A 25,019-nucleotide genomic window follows, 5' to 3' on the forward strand; every position below is an offset into this window, starting at 1 on the left:
GCAGACAGACGAAGAATCGGAAGATCTTTAGCATCCTAACCATTCTTTCTCTCATTTTTAAATATTTTCCTGTTCCATTTTCTCTGGCTCTCCCTTCCTTCCTTCCTCCTCTTTTCATTCTCTGTTTTGCCTTTAGCTTGGATGTTCCCATTTGGACAAAACAAAGGCATTTGACAATAACCTTTCTGTTTTCCTTTACAGTGGTACCTGGGGTTACGGACGCTTCAGGTTACAGACGCTTCAGGTTACAGACTCCGCTAAGCCAGAAATAGTACCTTGGGTTAAGAACTTTGCTTCAGGATCATAGAATCATAGAGTTGGAAGAGACCCCAAGGGCCATGGAGTCCAACCCCCTGCCAAGCAGGAAACACCATCAGAGCACTCCTGACATATGGTTGTCAAGCCTCTGCTTCAAGACCTCCAAAGAAGGAGACTCCACCACACTCCTTGGCAGCAAATTCCACTGTCAAACAGCTCTTACTGCCAGGAAGTTCTTCCTAACGTTTAGGTGGAATCTTCTTTCTTGTAGTTTGGATCCATTGCTCCGTGTCCGCTTCTCTGGAGCAGCAGAAAACAACCTTTCTCTCTCCTCTATGTGACATCCTTTTATATATTTGAACATGGCTATGATATCACCCCTTAACCTCCTCTTCTCCAGGCTAAACATGCCCAGCTCCCTTAGCCGTTCCTCATAAGGCATCGTTTCCTGGCCTTTGACCATTTTGGTTGCCCTCCTCTGGACACGTTCCAGTTTGTCAGTGTCCTCCTTGAACTGTGGTGCCCAGAACTGGACACAGTACTCCAGGTGAGGTCTGACCAGAGCAGAATGAGAACAGAAATCGCGCGGTGGCAACAGGAGGCCCCATTAGCTAAAGAGGTGCTTCAGGTTAAGAACAGTTTCAGGTTAAGAACGGACCTCTGGAACGAATTGAGTACTTAACCCACGGTACCACTGTATAAACCCTCATATATATCCCGATATATTATTTTAACGGCACCTGTGATGTTGCTCTGTCCCAGTTCTGCGAAGGCCAGGACGACGGACGTCGGCTTGGCTTTCCCGGGGGCGACACACTTCTTCCGGGTCAGGAGATGCTTCCCGGGGTGGCCGACAAACTTGGTCCCTTTGGGCACCGAGATCTTGACGTGGACCTGCGCAGAAATGAGGGCAGCAGGGATCTGTCGGCCTGGCTGCAGCTTCTGCGCTTCGGGAATCGCAGAGGGACCCCCAAAGGACATCTAGACCAACCCGCCCTGGCAAGGCAGGAAAGTGCCCCGGGCTCTTCCAGGAGGAGCTTTGTGGACAACGCATTAAAATCCCCAAACCTTGCTCTGTTCAAAGATTTCCGGGTGGTATTCCTCGCAAGCAAATTCAGAAGGGCACAATCTCTTCCAGGCATAAGGTTTTTTTTTTTGGGGGGGGGGGAAATGAATGAATTCCTATGCCCAACAAATAACCCAGAGATGCATTTTAAATAAAAGGGCCGGATTGAGAAGACGATTGGGCCAGATCCGGCCCCCGGGACTAAGTTTGCCTACCTATGTTCTAGTGGCAGGCAGTTCCCCAGACTTGCTTCCCTGAACTGAAGTTCAATACGGATAAGACAGAGAGGTTCTAATACAGGGGTCAGCAGCCTTTTTCAGCAGGGGGCCGGTCCCCTGTCCCTCAGACCTTGCGGGGGCCGGACTATATATTTTTTGGGGGAAATGAACTAATTCCTATGCCCCACAAATAACCCAGAGATGCATTTTAAATAAAAGGACACATTCTACTCATGTAAAAAACACTCTGATTCCTGGACCATCCATGGGCCAGATTGAGAAGGCGATTGGGCCCGATCCGGCTCCTAGTTGCCTACCCATGATTTGAACCCTGGGCCAAAACTCTAACCATTACGCCACGCTACCCTCCCTGCTTCCTTGCCCTTCCAGGCTGGGAAGGACGCCGGGGTTTCTCACCTCCGCACAGACGGGCAGGTAGTTGTGGACGGTCAGGGGGACCTTGGTTTGCTCCCCACGGATGACGCTGTAGGGCAGGGAGAATTCCACGAAGAAGGGCTTGAAGGTCTTCAGCTGGGCTTGGGGCGCCAGGCCAAGACCCTTCTCCTCCGAGATGCCCACGGCCTCCGCCAGCCACGTGGTGATGGAGCCGGGCGTTTCCACCCGCAGCTGGGCTTCCCCGGAAACATCGCTGCGTCGAGAGGGAGAGGGAGAAGACGGCCGGGGGGCGAGGAAGGAGTCGTGGGAACAATGATAAAAAATAATAATTTTATTTTATGCAGAACTGGACAAATTAACTGGGAAGATTAGCTACCAACGAGACCATAAGTTCATCGAGGACTGGGGGGAATTTGTAGAGTATCTGAAAAATATATGTGATGAGCAAACAACGCTGGTGGGATTTCAAGAAGCTCTGGGAAAGTTTGAGGAGCATTGTAAAAAAGAAAATAAGATCGGGAGGGTATATTAAAAGGCAGTATTAAATTTAGGAAATGCGTAACTAAAAATTAATTACGGATGATTGGCAGATAAGCTGAAGGAAGTCCAAAAGAGAAAATTTGTGATAAATTTTTGATATGGTATTATATGTATATTTGTATTGAAAACTTATAAAAATTATTACAACAACAACAACAACAACAACAATAATAATTCTACGTCGCCCGTCTGGCCACTCTGAGAATATTAAAAACACAATAGAACTTCAAATGTTAAAAACTTCCCTAAACAGAGCTGCCTTCAGATGTCTCCTAAAAGCCAGATAGTTCTTTATCTCCTTGACATCTGGTGGGAGGGCGTTCCAACAGGGCAGGGGCCACCACCAAGAAGGCCCTCTGCCTGGTTCCCTGTAACCTCACTTCTCGCAGGGAGGGAACCGCCAGAAGACCCTCCGGAGATGGAGCCCGCTGTCTGCCAGCGTGGTGCCCAACCCCGAAAACATACCTGACGTTGAAGCAGCGCCACAGCCACGTCTCGGGGAAAAAGGTCCTTTTCTTCTTATCTGCTCTGTGAGTGGAAAGAGAGACAGGAGGGTTGAAGGTTCGGGAGGGCAGGCAGGGGGCAAAACGCACCGTGAGTTTGAAGGACTTTTGCGGGGTCAGATGGGCACAGCTAACCCGCCACCCTGAGGAGATGGGGTTCCCTTCCATCTCCACGATTCTGGGAGTTCAAACCAGCAGCTCTCAGCCAGCTCCCCAAACCATCACCGGCTGGACCATCTAAAGCAATGAGGAGAGAAATTAGAAGAAAAGGAGGAGCGAAAAACTGCTCCAGCTAAGGAAAAGACACTAAGGCAAACAAAAGGGAAGGGGGCATTGAAAGGAAGCAGCTGATCGGCAAGCAATCGGGAGGGAGATAAGGGACGCTAGAGATAAAGGAGGCTGCCTGGGAGAAGGAGGTAAAAGCCCATGGATCCTCAGGATTTTTGCATTGGGTCACCCCAAATTCACCATCAGATCACACAGCATGTCCATGGCTATAGCCTGCACCCCAAAAAACCATGCACTCACTGTTTCGAGGGGCCGCAATGTCGCAAAAACGTGGTTACAAAGCATGGATCTACATGGATCCTCAGGATTTTTGCATTGGGCTACTCCAAACTCACACATCTGTGGCCACAGCATGAACCACAAAAATCCTACATCCACTGTTTCGTTCAGAATGTATTTTTTTCTTGTTTTCCTCCTCTAAAAACCAGGTGCGTCTTATGGTCAGGTGTGTCGTATGGAGCGAAAAATACAGGTACGTTTGGACATTTCCTCCAAGCCCACAGTTCCGCTTACCTGGGCACCACCCGGGAGGGGGCCAAGGCGACGAGGGTCCCCGTGTGGGGCTGGAAAGCTGGGACGGCCTCGTCCGTGTACATCCCTCCGTGCTGCCGGTGGTGGAGGCTGACCACGTCCGTCATGACCACCAGGCCTGTTTCCTGGGCGGCAGCAAACCGCAAACGACACAAGTGAGAGAAAGAGAGAGAGAGAGAGGGTCCACGGTTCTTCTTATAGGTAAAGGTAAAGGCACCCCTGACCATTAGGTCCAATAGTGACCAACTCTGGGGTTGCGGCGCTCATCTCGCTTTACTGGCCGAGGGAGCCGGCGTACAGCTTCCGGGTCATGTGGCCAGCAGGACGAAGCCGCTTCTGGCGAACCAGAGCAGCGCACGGAAACACCGTTTACCTTCCCACCGGAGTGGTACCTATTTCTCTACTTGCACTTTGACGTGCTTTCAAACTGCTAGGTGGGCAGGAGCAGGGACCGAGCAACGGGAGCTCACCCTGTCATTGCGGGGATTCGAAACACCGACCTCCTGATTGGCAAGCACAGGAGGCTGTGGTTTAGACCACAACTAGACTAAAGGTAAAGGGACCCCTGACCGTTAAGTCCAGTTGCGGACGACTCTGGGGTTGTGGCGCTCATCTCGCTTTATTGACCGAGGGAGCCGGCGTACAGCTTCTGGGTCATGTGGCCAGCAGGACTAAACCGCTTCTGGCGAACCAGAGCAGCGCACGGAAACGGCGTTTACCTTCCCGCCGGAGCGGTACCTATTTCTCTACTTGCACTTTGACGTGCTTTTGAACTGCTAGGTTGGCAGGAGCAGGGACCGAGCAACGGGAGCTCACCCCATCATTGCGGGGATTCGAACCGCTGATCTTCTGATCGGCAAGTCCTAGGCTCTGTGGTTTAACCCACAGCGCCACCTGCATCCCACATGGTCCTTCTTAGGTTGGTTTAAATCGAAGCCTTGGATGGATCAAAGGTGGGATCTTGTGCCTGCAAGGCGGACGTTCTCCCTCTTCCCCCAAAGTCTCCTCCCGGGAAGGCCCATTTGGCAGAGCACCAAGGAACCGCCATGGAAATATATAGATATACAGTGGGACCTTGGTTCCCAAACGCCAGAAACCCAGAAGGAAGTGTTCCGGTTTTTGAACGTTTTCCGAAAGCCGAACGTCCGACGCGGCTGTCGGCTATTGTTTCTGGGGCGCCTGCGCCAATCAGAACCTGCGCTTCGGTTTCTGAACATTTCAGACTTCTGGAATGGAGTAAGTTTGGCCCTTTTGTTTTTCCTCTTTATTTTGTATTTTTGAGGCTTTTTCTGTTCATTTGTTTCTGTGACCGTGCGGAACCCAGTTCGACTACTGATTGATTGATTGATTGTGTGACTGCGAAAATGGATAAAAGCCCCGCATCCAAACGACTGTCATCAGCGCAGGTAAGAAACAAAATTAATTGTAATTTTTAACATCTACAATTCTGCCTTATTCATCTTATAATAGAGTACATTGATTATTGCTTTCGTTTTATGGATCGATGGTCTTGTTAGATAGTAAAATCCATGCTAAATTTTAGGGGTTGCTTTTAAAAGTCTGGAACGGATTCATCCATTTTGCATGACTTTCTATGGGAAAGCAGCGCACCTCGCTTTTGGAACGCTTTGGTTTTGGAACAGAAATTTCTGAACGGATTAAGTCTGAGAACCAAGGGACCACTGTATGTTCCATTTCTGTTTTATTGCTATGGCTGCCGGCCGGCACGAATGAAGTTTCTGTGCATTTTTGTACGTAAACCTACGACTTTCCCCGATTAGTTTAGCAAGCAAACACGCAGGAAGACCACCCCTCACCGTGAACGCGAAGCGGGCATCCTTGGTGATGTCCCAGTGCCAGGGAAAGATGGAGGAACGGCGCCGGCGGGAAGACATCCCTGCCCACCAGAAGTGCCCGTCTTCCTTGGCAGCGCCAAAGGCGTCCGACACGTCATAGTCCGCCATCTCCTGGAAGATCTGCGGCAGGAGACAGAACGGCCGTTGAGGGTTGAAGTTGGGGCCAAGCAAGGTCTCTGCCACGGGGAGACAGCCCTTCTCAGTGCCAACTCTTAAAGTGTCACCCGACGTCTCTTTGGACACATGGAGGACCAGCACTCACCTGGTCCGTGGTCAGCTGGAAGCCCGGCTTGAGGAGGTGGACGCTCTTGTCCACCGCGGCCAGGCAGACGCAGCTCCCCTTGGCTGCGGACACCTTGAGGGTCAGCGTGTCTCCCGGCCGGGTCTCGTTGGTGGAAAAGGCCACGGAAACCTGGAGGAGGAGAAGAAGATGATGATGGAGAAGGTGATGGAGGAGGAGATGTTGAAGGAAAGCAGAAGAAGGAAACAAAGAAGAAGGAGGAGGAGGAGGTGGTGGGGAAGGAGAAGGCATTGAAAGAGGAGATGTTGAAGGAAAGGAGAAGGAGGAAAAGGAGGAGAAAGCTCATGAAGGAGAAGATGGACAAAGAGAAGGAGATGATGAAAGAGAAGAAGGAGATGATGAAGCAGAAAGGAAGAAAAGGATGAAGGAGAAAGAAGGAGAAGATGGTGGAGAGGGAGAAGATGACAAAGGAGAAGAGGGAGAAGAAAGAGGAAGAGATGAAGGAGAAACAGGAGGAGGAGGAGATGTTGAAGGAAAGGAGAAGAAGGAGAAGCTTGTGAAGGAGATGATAAAGAAGGAAAAGAAAGAGAAGAAAGAGGAGGAGATGAAGGAGAAGGAGAAGATGAGGAAAGAGAAGAAGAAGAAAAGGATGATGGAGGAGATGATGGAGGAGGAACAGGAGGAGGAGGACACGGTGGGAAGGAGAAGGCAATGAAAGAGATGTTGAAGGAAAGGAGGAGAAGGAGAAAAGGATGAAGGAGAAAGAGGAGGAGATGCAGCCCCACCCACCCCGAGACCCCCACCCACGGCCGCTACCTGGTTCTCGAAGGAGGGCTTGACAGCAAACTGCAGGCTGTCGGTGACCCCTTCCCCGTCTTCCCGGACGTAGTAGGCGAGGAGGCGTCCCAGGGGGGCCATCTTGGGGGTCACGGAGAAGCGGACCGAGGTGACGCAGGTGTTCATCTCGGGCACAGGAGGGGCCGTCGGGCCTGAGGGGAGGGATGGAAAGGCAGCAATGTTGTATCCAGATGATGCCATCAAATTAAACGCGTTGATTTGCAAGGCGCTGGACAAACCGGGTCCCTTAGACCCCCAAGACCTTAGGGGGGCCCATTATGATGCAGAATAATTCAGAGCACACCAGATTGAAATTCACCATCTGCTTGCGGAACCACAGACTTGGAAGGGAGCCCCCGAGGGCCATCTAGACCAACCCCCCGATGCTACGCATTCCCCCAGCTCACAGGGGCACCCAGGAGATGGGCCACCGGCTGAGAGACCCCCACGGGGACGTCTCTTTCCCACAAAGCCCCTCCGATGCCCCCTGGACACCTCTGAGCCAGACACAACCGGGCGCTTGCCATCTGCACTGAACTGGCACAACCTGCTTGCAAAACTTAATAAAAATTATGAAGGGGGCACGGCCAGAAACTGCCCCCTGCCCGATACCGAACTGCAAATCAGAGCTGTCTTAAGGATACGTGGCGTCAGGGTGCAAAGATCCACCCGGGGCCCCCAGTTTGCCCAGTCCCAGGCGAGCAGAAGGGTGGAGTCGGCCGGCTGCCTCGGCGTCTCGGTCGCACCTGAACTCATGCTTCTTCCCCGACTCAACTCTCGGGCCCCGGACTCTTGGCCTGGCACCCCTGAGAGCCCAGCGCCCAGGTGCCCCGCACCCCTTGTGCCTATCGGTAAGACGGCCCTGCCACAAAGCCATGCCTGGGACGTGGGTGACGCCTCCGCTCCCGGGAACATCCCTCTTGCTCCTTTGTCGGGTGACGTCCGAGGGCTGCACCCCGGAGAGGACAATGTTCCCCCGCGAAACCACCTCGTAGTAGAGGGTGAAATTGCAGGGGCAGGTGGACTTCAGCACGACGGACGCCTCCTCGCCCACCTGGGGAGAGAGAAAGGGATTTGAGGGATATTGGGGTCAGAGATCCCCAAAGACGCCCCAAAAAACACCTTGTTTCAGTCAGTCAGTTTTATTGCACATAGCCTAAGGCAATGTACACAGAGCCATTCAACAATTAAAAGAAAATATGCTGGATTAATACAAAAAACATTTATATTAGCAAGACATTAGCTACTCTAAAGAGAGCTATAAAAGTACCTTAATATACGGGTTAAGACATTAAACAATAAAACTGATAGGCTAAAATCACCACATGGCCACTAATATATTTTTAAAAATACTGTTAATTAATACAATGTGCAATTATATTCGGAGTTTGGTGATAAAGATAGAATATAGCTTGGGGTCAAATAAATGCATCTCCTTTACAGTTGGTGGCTATCTTGGCTATATAATTTGCTCCAATTTTCCTTGCGGCAGTTGCAAAGGGTGCGACATACTTCTCACATACTTATCTGTGTCTGTTTATGTACGCTGCTCAAATGATTTCTGCCCAGAGATGAAAAGAAAATAACACTTGCTACCAAGCAATCGTGCTTATATCGTGACTGTGGGGAATGTTCAGGGAGGCAGGAGAGGATATATTCTTTAATTATATCCTTCCCGACTTGTGTTAACAAGTTCTACAATTGAGCAGAGTAACATTCCCCTTTTTAAACGTACACAGCGGATAACGTCTTTGCCAGGCTTGTTTAAGTCTCTAAAATAAGTTTCCTGGCAATTCCCCTTTAATGTAATGGTACCCCTGAGCATTAGGTCCAGTCGTGGCTGACTCTGGGGTTGTGGCGCTCATCTCTCTTTACTGGCCGAGGGAGCCGGCGTACAGCTTCCGGGTCATGTGGCCAGCAGGACTAAGCCGCTTCTGGTGAACCAGAGCAGCGCACGGAAACGCCCTTTACCTTCCCGCCGGAGCGGTACCTATTTATCTACTTGCACTGGTGTGCTTTCGAACTGCTAGGTGGGCAGGAGCAGGGACCGAGCAACGGGAGCTCAGTCCGTCGCGGGGATTCGAACCGCCGACCTTCTGATCGGCAAGCCTAGGCTCTGGGGTTTAACCCACAGTGCCCCCCACACCAGGAGATGAGTCGTTCCAAACGGAGGAGGGCCAATGAGGGGGGTCCCAAACCAACCAACCCCCCCAGCCCCCCAACCTTGGCAACCGGGGAGAGGCTCACCTGGAAAGGCCGTTCCGGCATCTGAAGTTGGATGTAGCACTTGCTGGGGGAAAACCAGCCACTGATGGAGAGGAAACTGGGGAGATACTGGTCCCCGGCAGACGCCCCTCCCAGGGCCGTGACTTTGGTCTGGGGGGAGGGAGAGGGAGGCAGGGAGGTCAGGCTGTGATCCATTCCCACCCCCTCACCTCTTAGAACCAGAGAAGGGACCCCCCCTCCCCGAGACAAATATACCACATTTTTCCGTCTATAATTTTTGAGCCCCAAATTAAGAAATAAATAATGGCAACATTCCGTGTATAAGAAGACCCCCAATTTTAAACTTAAGAAAACTGGGGGGAAATAGAGCCTTATACAAGACTAGATTTGGCGTTTTCATCCCCCCAAAGTTTTTGATTTGGGTTTCAACTGAAATGAGGCTGCATTTTAATGTTGTATTTTGATCTTTTTTTCCAGTTGTATTTTAATTCTGGTGTCAGCCGCCCTGAGCCTGGTCTTGGCTGGGGAAGGCAGGGTATAAATAACATTTTTATTATTATTAGGGAAAATGCGGTATTTTTTTTTTAAAGCAGGGATTCCCCCCCCGGGAGCATCCAGCCCCCTGCCCCAGAGATATGAGACACCCGCTCTGCCTTTTCCGCCGGCCCCCCGGTCCTTCGGTGGGGGTCTCCTGAGCCCCCCAGCCCTGTCCGGGGCTGTCACCCACCTCCAGCCAGACGTACTGGGCAGCCGAGGGAATGGAGGGGATTTCGAACTCCACCGATCCGCCGCGCGACACCAACTCGCTGGTGTAGATGTTGTCCTTGGGGGTGAGCTCAGCCTTGACCCGGACCCTCACGCCGTCCGCCGGGCTCCCATCTGGGTACGTGACCTCCACCTGGGGGGGGCGGAGAAAAGGAGAGGCAGGGGGAGACGGATCCAGCAACTGCGGCATGTGGGGAGGGGCCTGGGGAGGGATGCCCCCAGCCCCAAAGTGGAAAATTAAAAAAAAATTTAAATTACCGCAAAACAGGAAACTAAGAACATGCAGGTTGTTTAGCGAAGCAGCTGATCGGAGAGGAGGCATGGGTTTTAGGAATACAGTGGGACCTTGGTTCTCAAACGCCTTGGTTCCCAAATGCCAAAAACCCAAAATTAATGTTCCGGTTTTTGAACAATTTTCAGAAGCTGGACGTCCGACACAGCTGTTGTTTCTGGGGCGCCTGCGCCAATCTGAAGCCGCACCTTGGTTTCCGAACATTTCAGAAGTCAAACAGACTTCTGGAACGGATTGCTTTTGCTCTTTATTTTGCGTTTTGGAGGCTTTGGGGGTTCATTTGTTTTTGTGACTGTGTGGAACCCAGTTCAGCTACTGATTGATTGATTGTGTGGCTGCAGAAATGGCTAAAAAACCCCTATCCAAATGATGACTGTAATCAGTGCATGTCAGAAAAAATAATAATTTTTATTTTTATTACCTACAATACTGCCTTATTTATTTTACAGTACAGCACATTGATAACTGCTTTCATTTTATGCATCAATGGCCTCGCTAGATAGTAAAATTCATGACACGTGGCTGTTTTAGGAGTTGTTTTTACAAGCATAAAATCCGTTTTGCATGACTCTCTATGGGAAAGTGCGCCTTGGTTTGGGAACGCTCTGGTTTTGGAACGGCCAGTTTGAGAACCCAGGTACTACTGCAGGCAGAGGCAAACTCGGCCCTCCAGATGTTCTGGGACTCCAATTCCCATCATTCCTGACCACTGGTCCTGTTAGCTAGGGATGATGGGATTTGTAGTCCCAAAACATCTGGAGGGCCGTGTTTGCTTATGCCTGGTATATCGTATTCTTGCTTTATTACCCTGGCCAACAGCTGATGCAAATAAAGATTCATTCATTCATTCTTGATGTCCTAACGTAAAGGGACCCCTGACCATTAGGTCCAGTTGCGGCTGACTCTGGGGTTGCGGCGCTCATCTCGCTTTATTGGCCGAGGGAGCCGGCGTACAGCTTCCGGGTCATGTGGCCAGCAGGACTAAGCCACTTCTGGCGAACCAGAGCAGCGCACGGAAACGCCGTTTACCTTCCCGCTGGAGTGGTACCTATTTATCTACTTGCACTTTGACGTCCTTTCAAACTGCCAGGTTGGCAGGAGCAGGGACCAAGCAACGGGAGCTCACCCCATCATTGCGGGGATTCAAACCGCCGACCTTCTGATCGGCAAGTCCTAGGCTCTGTGTTTTAACCCACAGCGCCACCCGCGTCCCACAGCGCTCACCTTCGCCCTGTACGGCAGGCCTGGCTTGAAGTGTTTCAGGGTCCCCCTGCTGTACTTGATGTCAACCAGCTGCTTCTGGACGGGGGTGGAGTCGTCGAAGGTGACCTGGCGGCTGCCGTCGGCCCCTGTGACAGTTGCCCAGATGCTCACGGTTCCGCGAAAGTGCTCAGGGACGTCGGCCGGCATCATGTCACTCACACACACGTCGAAATCCGCAGAGCCGTCGATCTGAGGGAGGGAGGGAGCGCGGGGTCAGGGTCGCCCGCACTGGCCGGCAGCAGCGCCTCTCCGGGGTCCGCAGGGGCCATTCCCTAGCTCTCGTCCCGGGGCGGCTGCCAGAAGTCAAAGTTGGTGCCGTCATGAGATCCCAGAAGGGAATTTGGGGTATCTGCCTGGCGCTAATGGGAAACCCAGCCAGATGGACAGGGCATAAATAAATAAATAAATAAATAAATAAATAAATATATTATTATTATTATTATTATTATTATTATTATTATTACTGCAGAAGGCTAGATTTCCCTTTGCCTTAGTTGTGACACATTTGAAAATTCCCTTTGTGTGCAGGAATCGAAAGCGGCGACGCCGAGAGCTCTGGATCGCAGCAGGAGAACGAAGAGAAGAAAATGAAAAATACAGTGGTACCTCCGGTTACATACGCTTCAGGTTACATACACTTCAGGTTACAGACTCCGCTAACCCAGAAATAGTGCTTCAGGTTAAGAACTTTGCTTCAGGATGAGAACAGAAATCGTGCTCTGGCGGCCCGGCAGCAGCGGGAGGCCCCATTAGCTAAAGTGGTGCTTCAGGTTAAGACAGTGTTTCCCAACCTTTTTTGGGCAAAGGCACACTTGATTGATGAAAAAAATCTCGAGGCACACCACCATTACAGCCCCGTGACGTCAGCGCGCAGCGTCACGCCGGGAGGGACGCACGAAAGTGTAAGTTTCAATTTTTTCCCCTCCCCCTTGCCGGGGAACCTCCAAGCTTTGGGGGGGGGGAGGAGGCAGCAAAGCGAGGGACTGAGGGACTCCTCCAACTCCTCCTCCTGCTCGTCCATGGCCGGGTAGAGCCGCTTGAGGCGCCGCTTGAGCTCCTTCTCCTGCTCGTCCATGGCCGGGTAGAGCCGCTTGAGGCGCCGCTTGAGCTCCTTCTCCTGCTCGTTCAGGGCCGGGTCGCCGCCGTGAGCGGAGGCGGCGTGGGGGACCCCGCAGGTCAGGGCGAGTCGGCTCGTCAGCTGCCACGACAGGAGCAGGGCGGGCGGCGAGGGGGTGGCTGGGTGGGGGAGATCCCCCTCGGATCTGCTCCCTCTCAGGCTCGGTCGGCGCTGTCACGAAGCGAGACGAGGCTGGAAGGCGCCGCTCTCCTCCTCCCTCCGCAGCAAGCGTGGCCTGGCGCGAATCAAATCGCCGCTCCTGTCCCGTGCGCTCAGGTGGGCAGCTCCAAAGGGGCGCCCGCGTGCGCCGGCTTGGGGTGGCTGCCCAAGCGCCTTCTCTCTCTCGCCTCCTCCCACGAGTTCGGGGTCAGCCTCCCGCTCCTCCTCCACTTCCTCCTGACAGCCGCCGGGGTCTTTGGTCGCCGCAGCCTCCCGTCCAAGAAGCACCTTCGCCCAGGCAAGGACGCGCGCGGAGCTGGCGAGCGCCGAGGGGTGGGGCTCTCGCGCCCGCCTCCCGAACCAGGAGGGCCGGGTCGCCGCCGTGAAGGAAGGGCGCCGGGGCGCTGCTGCTGCTGCTGCCGCCGCCGCTCCCAGCAGGCATGGGCCCAACTGAGGCGGCGGCGGCTGTTGTGGTGGTGGCGGCGATAGCGGGCGGAGGAGGGGGCGGCGGCGGGGCCGAGGTGGCCGGCGGCAGCAGGGGAGGCGGCGGCGGGTGGAGCAGGAGGGCGGCCGAGGCCGGTGAGGGAGTAGGGTTGCCCGGGGCTTGAGGAGCCGTCGCAGGGAGTTGCTGCTGCTGTTGTTGCTGCTGCTGCCCGGACATGCCGGCCTCCTCCTCGTCCGCTGTCTCGCGCTCCTCCCTTTTGCGCGCGCTGCCCCGCCGCCGCCCCATTGGCCGGGTCCTGTCAGCTGATCCTGTGTTATTTCCTGTGTGTGTGTGTGAGGGGAGAATGGAGAGAGAAACCTCGGCACCACCACCGCGGAGCCACCCCCGGCTCGACGCGGATCCTCGCCGCCGCCGCCCCGCCTCTCGCCGCCCGACTCGCGGCACACCAGGCAAGGTCTCACGGCACACTAGTGTGCCGCGGAACACCGGTTGGGAAACACTGGGTTAAGAACAGTTTCAGGTTAAGAACAGACCTCCGGAATGAATTAAGTACTTAACCCGAGGTACCACTGTATTCCGCACAGAATTATAATTATAATACTTGTAAAAAAATGGCCGGGAAAGGTTCTAGCCACTGTTCCTCAAGCCGCTGTCCATCAACCCCTTGACCGCTCACCTCCAAGGTTTTGAGGACCGGGTGGCCGGACTCATGCTTGTAGTAGCCGACTCCGTTGACCGTCATGTTGACGGCCAGCCTGCCGGCGACCGGCTTCCCAAAAGTGTACCTGGGGGAAAAGGAGCGGCTTCAGAGAGGGGGCCCCAATCCGGCCCTCGCCTCCGGACCCTCTGCCCCCCATGGCCGGCCAAGGTCCTTGCATATACACTGTCCCCCCGACCCCATCCTTACCTGGCGTGGACGGTCGCTTTCTCACATGTGCCGAGGTCCCGGATATAGCGCGGCGGGTCGATGCGCACCTCGAATTTGGGTAAAACTGGTGGGGGAGAGGAGGGTGGGGGAGAGGTTGACCCGAAAGCCCCTCTGCAAAGGGGGTCAGGCCCAAGGGGGGGCGTCTGCCAGGCCGGCCTCTTGAGACCCCCTCCCCAATGAGATCGAAGCAGCCTTTTCCCTCGTTCAACTCTGTTCATCCGTGGGGATTGAGTTATGGGTTAGATTTTCCACTTCTAAAAACTGGAAAAGTGGTATTATACCGACCAAAACAGAGCGGCTTGCCAAATTCTTGGAGTATTACAATGGGAGAAGTCGGAAGGATCTCAAAAGAGAAGATAGACAAGGACTGGAAGCTGTTTAAAGGATATTTGCAAAATCATATTGAGAAACCAGAACTCCTATTAGAATAGACAAGTTCTGCTATAAATACTGAAATATCAAATAATATGGATGGGAATGGGTTAGATTTTCCTTGTTTTATTTAATTGCATGATCTGCCATGATCCACTGACTGAATGGGGGACTGTTTCCATCTGGCATTCTTGCAGTTAATGTTGTGCCGTGTCTTTAATTTTGTCCTTCTCCTCCTGCGATGAGGCTACATTTTAATATTTTAATGTTCCATTATTTTAATGTTGTATTTTATTTTTGTTTCTAAGTTGTAATCATTCATCTTGTTTTTATTATTGCTTGTAAGCCGCTCTGAGCCCGGCCTTGGCTGGGGAGGGCAGGGTATAAATAAAATAATAATAATAATAATAATAATAATAATAATAATTTAATTTCCCTTACAGTATATTAATTTCACCTGTGGCTGAAATTATATTATGAAAGTATATTATGTTCTTTACAATTGGTTACCAGCACCAGTGACCACAGTATCACGTCAACACAGACCCAGAGTATATTTTCTACAGCGTTCATATCTGCTTACATGTAAGTTTGGGTGTGTATTTTAGTTATATATATTGTATTATGCATTTTATTTTATACAGACGCGGCTTTCATCGTGTGTATATTGTAATTTCAGCTTGTTAAGAAACGAAACCGCCACCCTTCTTGTATTAATTATCACAAGCCTGGCTGATGAAGAATCGATCAAGATTGGCTAATGAAGATTGGTTATCCGGAAACTGTTCCGGTGATATTTGGTGGCAGACAAAATAAACTTTGCACGATTATAATAATAATAATAATAAAAGCCGATCGATGCTTCGAAAGATTGGAGAATTAGTAAAAGCGATATATATAAAATAAGGAAAGAAGGCTCTGCCCCCCCCCCAGCGATTCCACCAGCCGCTGTGCCAAAATCTCACCATACTTCTGGACTTCGAAGGTCTTGTTGTACACCTGGCCTTGCAATGCGGCAAAAATGACCCACTCTCCGAAGACAGGCTGGTCAGACAGAGGAAAGCTGACGTTGAGGACGCCTGCGGCCGGGGTGAGAAGCCGAGAATAAAATATACGTTATTAACAGATGCTAAAGATAGAGGAGGCTTCTCCTTGCCCAGATTTGAAATTATATGATGAAGCCTCTTGTATTTGCTGGATCCGGGAATGGATAAAATTTTTAAAAATACAGATTTATTAGATCTGGAAAGTCGTGATAGAGTTGGTTGGCGTGCTTACTGCGGCAGGGAAAAGGGGATGGTCAGCAAAGTTTGGCCGAAAAGGCGCTGGGTCGCTTCCGGCAAAAGAGGGGGAGAAAAGAGAGTTGGCCCCTATTTCTTTCTCTTTTCTCCTTTTCGGGGAGACGGGTACCCCATTGCTGCTCCCTCCAGACTCACCGCAACAAACTGGCTTTAGGTTGTTCCATTCTATCATCCGAGACCCACGAGGATCCTGCGGGGAGACAATTTCATTCAATTTCATTTTAGTCTTTAAGATATTATTATTATTATTAATAATAATAATACAGTATTTGGCACTTTTGTTTTTGCTCTTTATTTTGCCTTCTTGTTTTTGAGGCTTTTTCGATTCATTTGTTTTTGTGACTGGGTGGAACCCAGTTCAGCGACTGATGGATTGATTGCGGAAATGGATAAAAGCCCCCCCTCCAAACAATGACCGTCATGTGCGCAGGTAAGGGGGGAAATTAATTTTCATTTTTTATCATCTACAATACCGTCTTGTTTATTTTATACTACAGTGCATTGATTCTTGCTTTCATTTTACGAATCAATGGTCTCGTTAGAGAGTAAAATTCATGTTAAATGGCTGTTTTAGGGGTCGTTTTTAAAAGTCTGCGGCGGATTAATCCGTTTCGCATTGCTTTCTATGGGAAAGCGTGCCTTGGCTTTGGAACGCTTTGGTTTTGGAACAGACTTCTAGAACGGATTCAGTTTGAGAACCAAGCAGGTACTCACCACAATGTAGGCTTCAACCTGGAAGGGGGAAAAGAGGGACGAGTTACTCGCTTGGAATCCTGCACAAAACTTAACAGAATGAAGCTTTTATTTAGTTCTTGGGTCAGCTAGTAATGCCTGCACGGACCGGCAGCAGCTTCCCAGGCGTTCGGACGGAGAGCCATTAAAAACAAAGTAAGAGGCTAGACCTCATTGCTTTTTAAAAAGGGGCTGACTTAAATGGGGCCTTCTGCATGCCCAGCAGGTGTCCTACCACTGAGCCATTAAGAACAACGTAAGATTATAGTCCTCATGGTTTTCAACAAAAAGAGGGATGAATTAAATAGGAATTTAGGACACCGCTTAGTCCCCTTGAACAGTCTAGCTCAGGGCAGCCTACACTGACTGGCAGCAGTGGCCCTGCAGGATTTCCAACCGGGAAATACCCCCCCCAAGCCAAAACCTTTCGCATGCCCAGCAGCTGCTCCAGCCGCCGAGCTACTTCCCTTTTGCCCTGGGAGCGTAGGAAGAGCCTCTCCTCCGTCGTGAATTTGCCCAGTCCTTTTTTCAAAGCCATAAAAGTTGGCGGTGGCCTCAAGTGGCAGGGAGTTCCGCAGGCCTCCAGCCTGGCCAGGTCCTTCTCCTCGAAGACCCCAGAGGGAAACGAGCCCAGGATAAATATATATTATTACAGCCCCTTCCTCACCTTCTCATCGACGGGCCGCAAGTCCGGGTTGATGGTGAACAGGTTGATCAGCACTAGAAACAGAGAAGGAGAAAAGGAAACGAGAAACCAGAGAAAATTTAATTAAGAATGTGGGAAAATCTACAAGCTACACTGTAAACGGCTAAAAACTTTGGCAGGGTTTTAGGGACACTTGCAACGTATTAAATATTAGGGTGGAAAAGAAAAAAGGATGGATTTAAGCAAAACGGAGAAATGATAAGATGTAGCAGATAAAAGGCTGTTCATAATGGAAACCATGGAGCGAAGTCTAAGGCTTCAGGGTGGTCCACGTTTGAATTTAATTGTATAACGCAAAACTGAATTTTAAAAGAAATAGAGAGAGCCAGGGAGAGAAGGAAAGGAGCATTGCAGAATTGTGGAATTGGAGAGCCAGCGGGGGGCGCCCAGAGTCATCCAGCTCAAGCGGCCGCAAGGCACGAGTGCGAAATGTGGGACGTGATCCATGAGAGGCAGTCAAGTACAACATTCCTTGCGATGCTAGAGGAGACATGCGGGGGAATGTTTGGTCCAGCCGGTCGAAACCTCCTGTTCCTCCTGGCTGGAGCATCCTTCCTTTTGCATGGGATAGAAGGTGGGCGTGGCCTCACCTGTCCAGGTAACAAAAGGACGAGTCACGCATCACCCTTCCCTCTTTTTGACTTCCTTCTTTGTTTGACCAGCTTTTAGCTAGGACTGCTCTCCCAGCAGAGTCACTGGGATTACTCCCTCATACGGGGCAGATCCACATGTACATATTTGTAAGTAAGTCTGCCTTCAGGGATCCAACTGTAAACTGATGTGAGTAAACTTCCTTTATTGACTTTGAATAAGATTGTGGCATCTTTATTCTTTTAAGAAGTTTTTAATGTGTGGCATTCTAATGTATTTTTAATCTTTGTTGGAAGCCGCCCAGAGTGGCTGGGGAAGCCCAGCCAGATGAGCAGGGTGCAAATAATAAATTATTATTGTTATTAGGGATTGAAGGGAACTTACCAGGAACGTACAAGTCAATCTGAGACAGATTGAATTGTATAATAGTGAGAGGCTCACACGAGCCTGCGACCAGCTATCTGCCGTGCATGTAAAAGGGGAATCTAACTCTGCTATGTAAAGGAACTTGCCAGCGCAAGATAAGAAGGATATAAATAAACAATATATCCTCTCCTGCCACCCGGAACATTCCCACATTAAAGAATAAGCGCCCACCTTTCTGTTTCGGCTTGTAGACGGGTTTGTCGGTCTGGATGAAGACGGAGGCGCCTTTGCTGTCGATGGTGACCGTGGTGTGGTTGTGGAAAATGTAGCCCTCTTCTGCCAAGTGCCGGTTGCCCCAAACCTTGAGGTGCGCCTGGCCCCGTAGCCCCGGGGGCACCTGGTCGGGAAGGCAAAAGGGAGTTATAGCACTGCGCCCGGCGCCGACGAAGCTTAGAATCGTGGATCTCAGCTGGAGCGCCCAGGACAGAGAGAAGGCCAGGAGTTTATAAAATCAGATGTGCTTTCTCCCTCCCTGGTGTAACGCCAGAAAAAAAAGTAAGTGCATGGCTAGCCTGCGGAACCTGCTGCCACTGGAATCCACCAGCTTTAAATGGCTTTAAAACAGGAGCAAAGAATGCAGGGATTATAAGACCTCTTTCTGCCCACCAATTTGCATCAGGGTGGATTTGATCGAAATCAAATCAATTTAAATCACTAGTCAGTAAGACTTCATTTAAATCATTTTTTTTACAGAAAGACTCATTCTTGCTGGTATAATCTTAATATTGACAGCCAGATGAAGGCTTTGTTTTTGGAATAATAAGTAGTTTTTGCAGTTATATCAAAAATGACAGATTTGGTTCTACTCTTAGAAACACATAGACAGATAATTGTGAAATTATGATGAGGTTTCCTGAGTTAACTGTTTATTTTTGGACAACTTTTCTGCTGTACTTTATTGGAAGGAGAAAAACAGTCATTTCCTTAGTAACTATTTAACTGAAAAAAACAACAACATTATAGCATATGTATCCATGTTTGTTAACTGTTGCAGTTAATTAAAAAAAACTTAGGCTGAGTTTTAGCACTCATAATAAACTTGAAACAAATCATTTCCTGATGAACAGCTTTTGGGCTACAATGTAACTGAAACAGAAAATCTTTAGAAAGGCATTTCCTCTGAAAGCATTTTATTTTTAAAAATCCAATTTAATTATTTTTTTTAATCCGATTTACATTTTTAAAAAACCGGATTTTTTTTTTAAAAAGTTTATTTTTAAATCCACCCTGGTTTGTACTCACCTTGAGCTTGATGGTTCCTTTGCCTACACAAACGCCGGAAAAAGAGAGAGAAAATGCAAGATTCAGAAAGCCGAACCATATCGTGCAAACGCGCCAGATTTAACTACGATATTCAACACACACAGACACCACTTCCCCGGGCAATGCAGGGGTGTGGGGCTGCCACCAGCCACGGCCGGGCGCCCTTTGCACGTACGTAAACGGGGGCCTACCCAAAACCGTTCCGTGCCCTCGCGCCACCGTCTCTCCTTTGACCGTCAGCTGAATCTGAACCGTCGTCTCCTTGGCCGGGTTGAAGATGACCACGCTGATGGTTTCTACCACCCCTGCCCGGAAGACCGAGGGCACGGCCACCAAGTAGCCCCTGGGGAAAAGAGGGAGAGAGGAAGGAAGTGAGAGGGGGCAGCTCTGGAAGAAAGGCTCTGCGGCAGGACAGCTGCTTGACAGGCAGAAGGCCCCGTGTTCCATCCCCGCTGCCATATAATAATAATTATTGGGATGCAGGTGGTGCTGTGGGTTAAACCACAGAGCCTAGGGCTTGCCGATCAGAAAGTCTGGCCACATGATCCGGAAGCTGTATGCCGGCTCCCTCGGCCAGTAAAGCGAGATGAGCGCTGCAACCCCAGAGTTGGCCACGACTGGACCTAATGGTCAGGGGTCCTTTCCCATCTGGCTGGGTTTCCCCAGCCACTCTGGGCGGCTTCCAACAGAATATTAAAATACAATACAATATTCAACATTAAAAGCTTCCCTAAACAGGGTTGCCTTCGGATGTCTTCTAAAAGTCAGATAGTTGTTTATTTCCTTGACATCTGGTGGGAGGGCGTTCCACAGGGCGGGCGCTACCACTGAGAAGGCCCTCTGCCTGGTTCCCTGTAACCTCACTTCTTGCGATGAGGGAACCACCAGAAGGTCCTTGGGAGAGGGACCCTGATGTCCAGGGTAGAGACACTCCTTCAGGCCTACTGGGCCAAGGATGTTTAGGGCTTTCACTAGAAAATGACCAGCACAGACTGGAGTTCCTTGCCTCCCCTTCTCTGCGGTGCTTTCCCCAAGCAATCGGAGACTGCGCCTGCCAGCTAGCCCACCTCTCCTGCGCCCTTTTCTTGCCTCTCTTGGTCCTGGGAGACCAGTAGGGAAGGGAGATTCTTGCCGCAGGAGGGGGAAGAAACCCCTCTCTGCCTCTTGGCCTCCTTCCTCTCCTGCTTCCGATTCTGAACTCTCTCTGCCACCGATTCTCCCCACTCACAAAGCCCTGTTCCCTCTTCCCAGCCCCTCCAGGTGGGAACAACTTAAAAAAGCGGAATGGCATGTAGACGGTGGTCCTGCCTTAACCCTTATTGCATTTGTGTCATCAGTGGGGCAGAATGCATGGGAACAGAAGAAAGCCCGCCAGCCCAGGGAAGACCCCCAAAGTTAACTATTCCCCCTTTGCCAGCGCGCTCATCTTTCCTCCTCCCGCCTCGCTGCCTTCCCCTTTTGTGCTGCATCTTTTAGTCCAAACCCACCGCTAAGGTGCCGGCGGCACATTGTACGGTGCACACATGCGATTCAAATTCTCTGGACTCCGTCGTGATTCTCCTCCGCAGCCCCTCTCCCCGCTGCTCAGCCCATCCCATCCCCAATGGGCCTTCTTCGTGCAAGACAGCTCTTCACGTCACATGCTTTTGGAAACATAATTCAGCTTCGCCGGCCGGGTCTCTTTCGCCGGAGGTTAACAGGCGCCCCGGGAGGAGCGAAGGCAGCCTTTTTCCCTCCGCCCCTCCAAATTCCAAACATTGCACACTCCGTCCCCCTCAGCGGGATCCATCGCCATGGAGATCTCATTGCAAGAGATCTCCTGGGCGACAGGCAGCGCTCAGGACCGGCCCAGATCAAGAAACCAGCAATGAGAAGCTCAAATCTGCAAAACCTCGACCGCCTTTTCTGGACCGGTGTAGCGAGAGGGCAAAAAACGAGGAGATATTTGCAACGTAAGGGTCTTCCGCCCGACGCGAGACTCGAACTCACAACCCTAAGAGCCTCACTCTTGACCGGCTGATCTATCCCTGGCTGGTTTTGTCCAGCTTATGGGAGATTTCCAGTTTTGTAACTTTAGGACTTGTTCCCTGGATGGCCGGTTTATTACGGAGTATGAATGAAGTTTATTACGGTCACAGACCAGGATTAAGAAAAGCATATAGATAAAATAGCAGTTGGGATTTTTGACCGATAATTCTTAGGGCAAATGAGGACAAGGAAACAGGCATAAAACATCCGAATAAAAGACAAGATTAAACACAGATAATGGATGGATAAGAAACTAATAATTAAAACAGATGAGAGCTAAAAACCATCAAAGACACACAGTTAAAACAACTGTAAGAGCATAAGAACTAAAAGACTCGCAGATAAAACAACTATAAGAGGCTGAAGAGTAGAAGCCTCTTAAATAGAGGACACCCACCACGTTAAAAACTGCTGTGCAAATATGCTTAAACAGATAATTAAAACAACATACAACACTAAATTTAGAAACAATGTCCAACAATAAACTGTCCCAGGGAGTTGACTCAGAATCACCCATGGAGCCGTCTTTGGGGCTTTTCATGCCGGACTATTTTGAGTATTACAGAGTATTTGTCTTGCTTTGCTTGCACGACGTTTATGCACAGGTTAGACTATCATGGGATTTTAGAGTTGGAAAGGGGATTCCCCAGCGGCTATCCAGTCCAGCCCCCTGCAATGCGGACAGAGGACCGTCCGACCTCCGCTTAAAAACCTTCAAGGAAGGAGAGTCATTAACGCCAAGGTATTCTGCTGCGGACAGACCCCACCTGGAATCCTGTGTGTCCAGTTCTGGGCACCACAATTTAAGACGGATGTTGAGAAGCTGGAAGGTGGGCAGAGGAGGGAGACCAAGATGGTCAAGGGTCTGGAAGCCTGATGAGGAACGGTCGAAGGAGCTGGGGATGTTTAGCCAGGGGAAGAGGAGAGGCTGCGAGGAGATGGGAGAGCCACCTTCAGATATCTCACATGGAAGACAGAGCTTGTTTCCTCCTGCAGGGCAGGACTTGAACCCACAGCTCCCAGCGACAAGCAAGGTGATTCCGACTCAACACTAGGAAGAACTTTCTGACGGACAAGAGATGTGGGATGGGAGGTGGCGGACGCCCAAGCAGAGGTTGGAAGGCCATCAGTCATGGGCACTTGAGCCTGTGGAAGGGGTTGGGCTGGATGACCCCTGGGGGTCCCTTTCCAAATCTACGATTCTGGGACACCAGAGCGTAATAGCCATGGGCAGCCTTGTCCGCTGTGAATTGGCCTTTTTAAAGCCACGCGTCAGAACTAGCCCTGAGGATTAAGCCTTCCTCTCCTCTGAGATAGACTGGCTCTGTCTCTGGAGGCTCCATTTAGGAATCCATTTAGGATGGATGAGGCCAAAGGGAGCTCCTTCAGCCCTGCTGTAACGGTTGTCTCAGAGGAAAGCCTGGCAGCGGGGACCCGAGTGCGAAAACAGCAGCTCAGAAACTCCCAGCTGGGGAGGCCCAGAAACCGGCCGTCAGATTGGGGGCGAGAGGAGAGCTGTTCTGTCCTAATGGACCAGTTCGGAAATGGGGGGGGGGTCCCTGACCTTTCCCACGCCCCCTTAGGGCAAAGGAAGGGTGTTGGGGACGTAAAGTGGGAGTCAAAATTATACGGCACCCCCCAAAATGGTGCAATGTTGTGCATGGAAGTTAGGGGGTCTGTGGGGCTGGCCAGGGTGCAGTTTGGCCTGGGGGGACATTTCCTGGAACCCCATCCCTTCCATGGGTCGGCAGGATGCGGCCAAATTCCACCCAGTACCTGAGACAGGAAGGTGTTCCTCTCGGCTGACAACCACAATCGGCCCCTTTGGGTTTTGGAGATGAGGAAGAGAGCTCTCTGCCCATGCTCAGGAACAAACCCTGGGCTCGTTCCTCTCTGCAGCCTCCCAGAGGCAAGGAAGAAGGCTCTCTGCACATGCCCCAGAACTCCCCCCTCTGTTCATCCCTCTGAAGAATTTGCAGAGCAGAGGAAGAGATCTCTCTGCACGCGCTCAGGCTTTCTGCACATGCTCTGGAACACTCCCCTTGGCTCTTCCCCCTCTGCCTGCTCCAGGGTTCCCGGAGGCGAGCAAGAAGTCACTCTGCACGCACTCAGGAACCCCTATGCACTCTGCACGCGCTCGGGAGCGCTCTCCTTGCTTCTTGCAGCGAGGGTTTCCCGGAGGCGAGCGAGTGTTCACTCTGCCCATGCTCAAGAGCCCCTGGGCTCTCTGCACACGCTCGGGAGGGCTCTCCTTGCTTCTTGCAGCGAGGGCTTCCCGGAGGCGAGCGAGAGGTCACTCTGCACGCGCTCAGGAACCCCTGTGCACTCTGCACGCGCTCGGGAGCCCTCCCCTGGCTTCTTGCAGCTAGGGCTTCCCGGAGGCAAGCGAGAGGAACCCCTGGGCTTTCTGCACATGCTCTGGAACACTTCCCTTGGCTCTTCCCCCTCTGCCTGCTCCAGGGTTCCCGGAGGCGAGCGAGAGATCACTCTGCACGCGCTCAGGAACCCCTGTGCCCTCTGCGCGCCCTCCGGAGCCCGGGGCCGGGGCGCCTGGGGGACCCCCTCGGTGTCTCGGTCGCCGCTTCCCTCACCTCCTGTCCGGGCTCGGGGTGCAGATCCCGCAGAGGCTGCAGAGCGGCAGCAGCAGCGTCCAGGGCGCGCGTCCCGGGCGTCGGGCCGGAGGAGGCATGGCCGGGCGCCCTTTGTTCCCTCGGGAGGCCGCCGACGCCCGAGCCGGCCAGCAGCGCCTCTGCCCCGGCCTGCGCCTCCGCCGCTGCCCGGCCGCCTCCAGCCCCGCCTCGGCCCGGGGCGGCCCGCCGATGCCTCCGCCTCCGCGCTCCGCCTCCCACGCGCGCTCCCTTTGTTCCGGGGAGGCGCGCGAGGCCGCGGGGAGGGGCGCGGCAGACCCCCGGGGGTCCCCGCCGCTCAGCAGGGTCGGGGGTCTTCTGCTTCTTCCCCTCCTCTCCCACGAGATTCCTTCTTTCTTTCCTTCCTTCCTTCCGCGCGCAAAAGCGCCGCGCGTAAAAATCGAGATTCTCCGAAGCTGCGCCGCTCCAACTTTGGGAAACACTTTTTTTTTGCAAGATCTCTTCTTATCGATGCTTCCCAAAAGTTCGTAGTGGGAAGCTGCTACCCAGCTCCCAGCATCTTTTCATGGCCTGTTTTTATTGATACAGAAATGATTTATTTTATAGTACGGCACATTGTTTCTCGCTCTCGTTTGATGGATCGATGGTCTCGCTAGATAGTAAAATCCACGTTAAGTTGCTGTTTTAGGGGTTGTTTTTAAAAGTCTGGAACGGATTAAGCCACTTTGCATTCCTTTCTATGGGAAAGCAGTGCGCCTTGGTTTTGGAACGCTTTGGTTTTGGAACGGACTTCTGGAACCGAAGTACCACTGTAGTTACCGACATTAATGAGGATAGGTACATACCAGATTAAAAGAAATACGGCTATTTTTGTGGGCACTCATCAATATCTACATTGATGTATCCATATATACCAGATGGAAACAAATTGCTTTAATTGATTGTTATCAAAAGATAAACAAACGTTCATACCCAATGCAAAGTATCTTTTCTTTGTGATTGCAGAATTAAAGAAGCATGCCTGCTTTTATCGATACTTATTGATACTGATAAGGATCAATACCTACCAGATTAAAAGAAATA

At 51.4% G+C, this 25,019-nt stretch overlaps 1 protein-coding gene across 1 annotated transcript in view; it reads right to left on the reverse strand.

The window, feature by feature from the left end:
• The window catches only part of CPAMD8 (C3 and PZP like alpha-2-macroglobulin domain containing 8), a 48,375-nt gene extending 24,195 nt beyond the window's left edge, over positions 1–24,180 (reverse strand). The window contains exons 1-21 of the mRNA XM_081895358.1: positions 23,940–24,180; positions 19,512–19,663; positions 19,300–19,322; positions 18,229–18,394; positions 17,002–17,054; positions 16,317–16,334; positions 15,738–15,792; positions 15,267–15,380; positions 13,909–13,993; positions 13,678–13,786; positions 11,242–11,469; positions 9,688–9,858; positions 8,982–9,110; positions 7,614–7,788; positions 6,714–6,886; positions 5,919–6,068; positions 5,618–5,776; positions 3,783–3,925; positions 2,944–3,006; positions 1,960–2,191; positions 999–1,152 (exon numbers count right to left, since the gene is read on the reverse strand). Coding sequence (XP_081751484.1) covers positions 999–1,152; positions 1,960–2,191; positions 2,944–3,006; positions 3,783–3,925; positions 5,618–5,776; positions 5,919–6,068; positions 6,714–6,886; positions 7,614–7,788; positions 8,982–9,110; positions 9,688–9,858; positions 11,242–11,469; positions 13,678–13,786; positions 13,909–13,993; positions 15,267–15,380; positions 15,738–15,792; positions 16,317–16,334; positions 17,002–17,054; positions 18,229–18,394; positions 19,300–19,322; positions 19,512–19,663; positions 23,940–24,037 — 2,650 coding nt within the window. The 5' untranslated portion in view covers positions 24,038–24,180. The remainder of the gene's footprint in view (positions 1–998; positions 1,153–1,959; positions 2,192–2,943; positions 3,007–3,782; positions 3,926–5,617; positions 5,777–5,918; positions 6,069–6,713; positions 6,887–7,613; positions 7,789–8,981; positions 9,111–9,687; positions 9,859–11,241; positions 11,470–13,677; positions 13,787–13,908; positions 13,994–15,266; positions 15,381–15,737; positions 15,793–16,316; positions 16,335–17,001; positions 17,055–18,228; positions 18,395–19,299; positions 19,323–19,511; positions 19,664–23,939) is intronic.
• Positions 24,181–25,019: the final 839 nt, after the last annotated feature.

This window comes from Podarcis melisellensis (genome assembly GCF_964234715.1).
Source record: "Podarcis melisellensis genome assembly, chromosome: 18".
Taxonomy (NCBI): Eukaryota; Metazoa; Chordata; class Lepidosauria; order Squamata; family Lacertidae; genus Podarcis; species Podarcis melisellensis.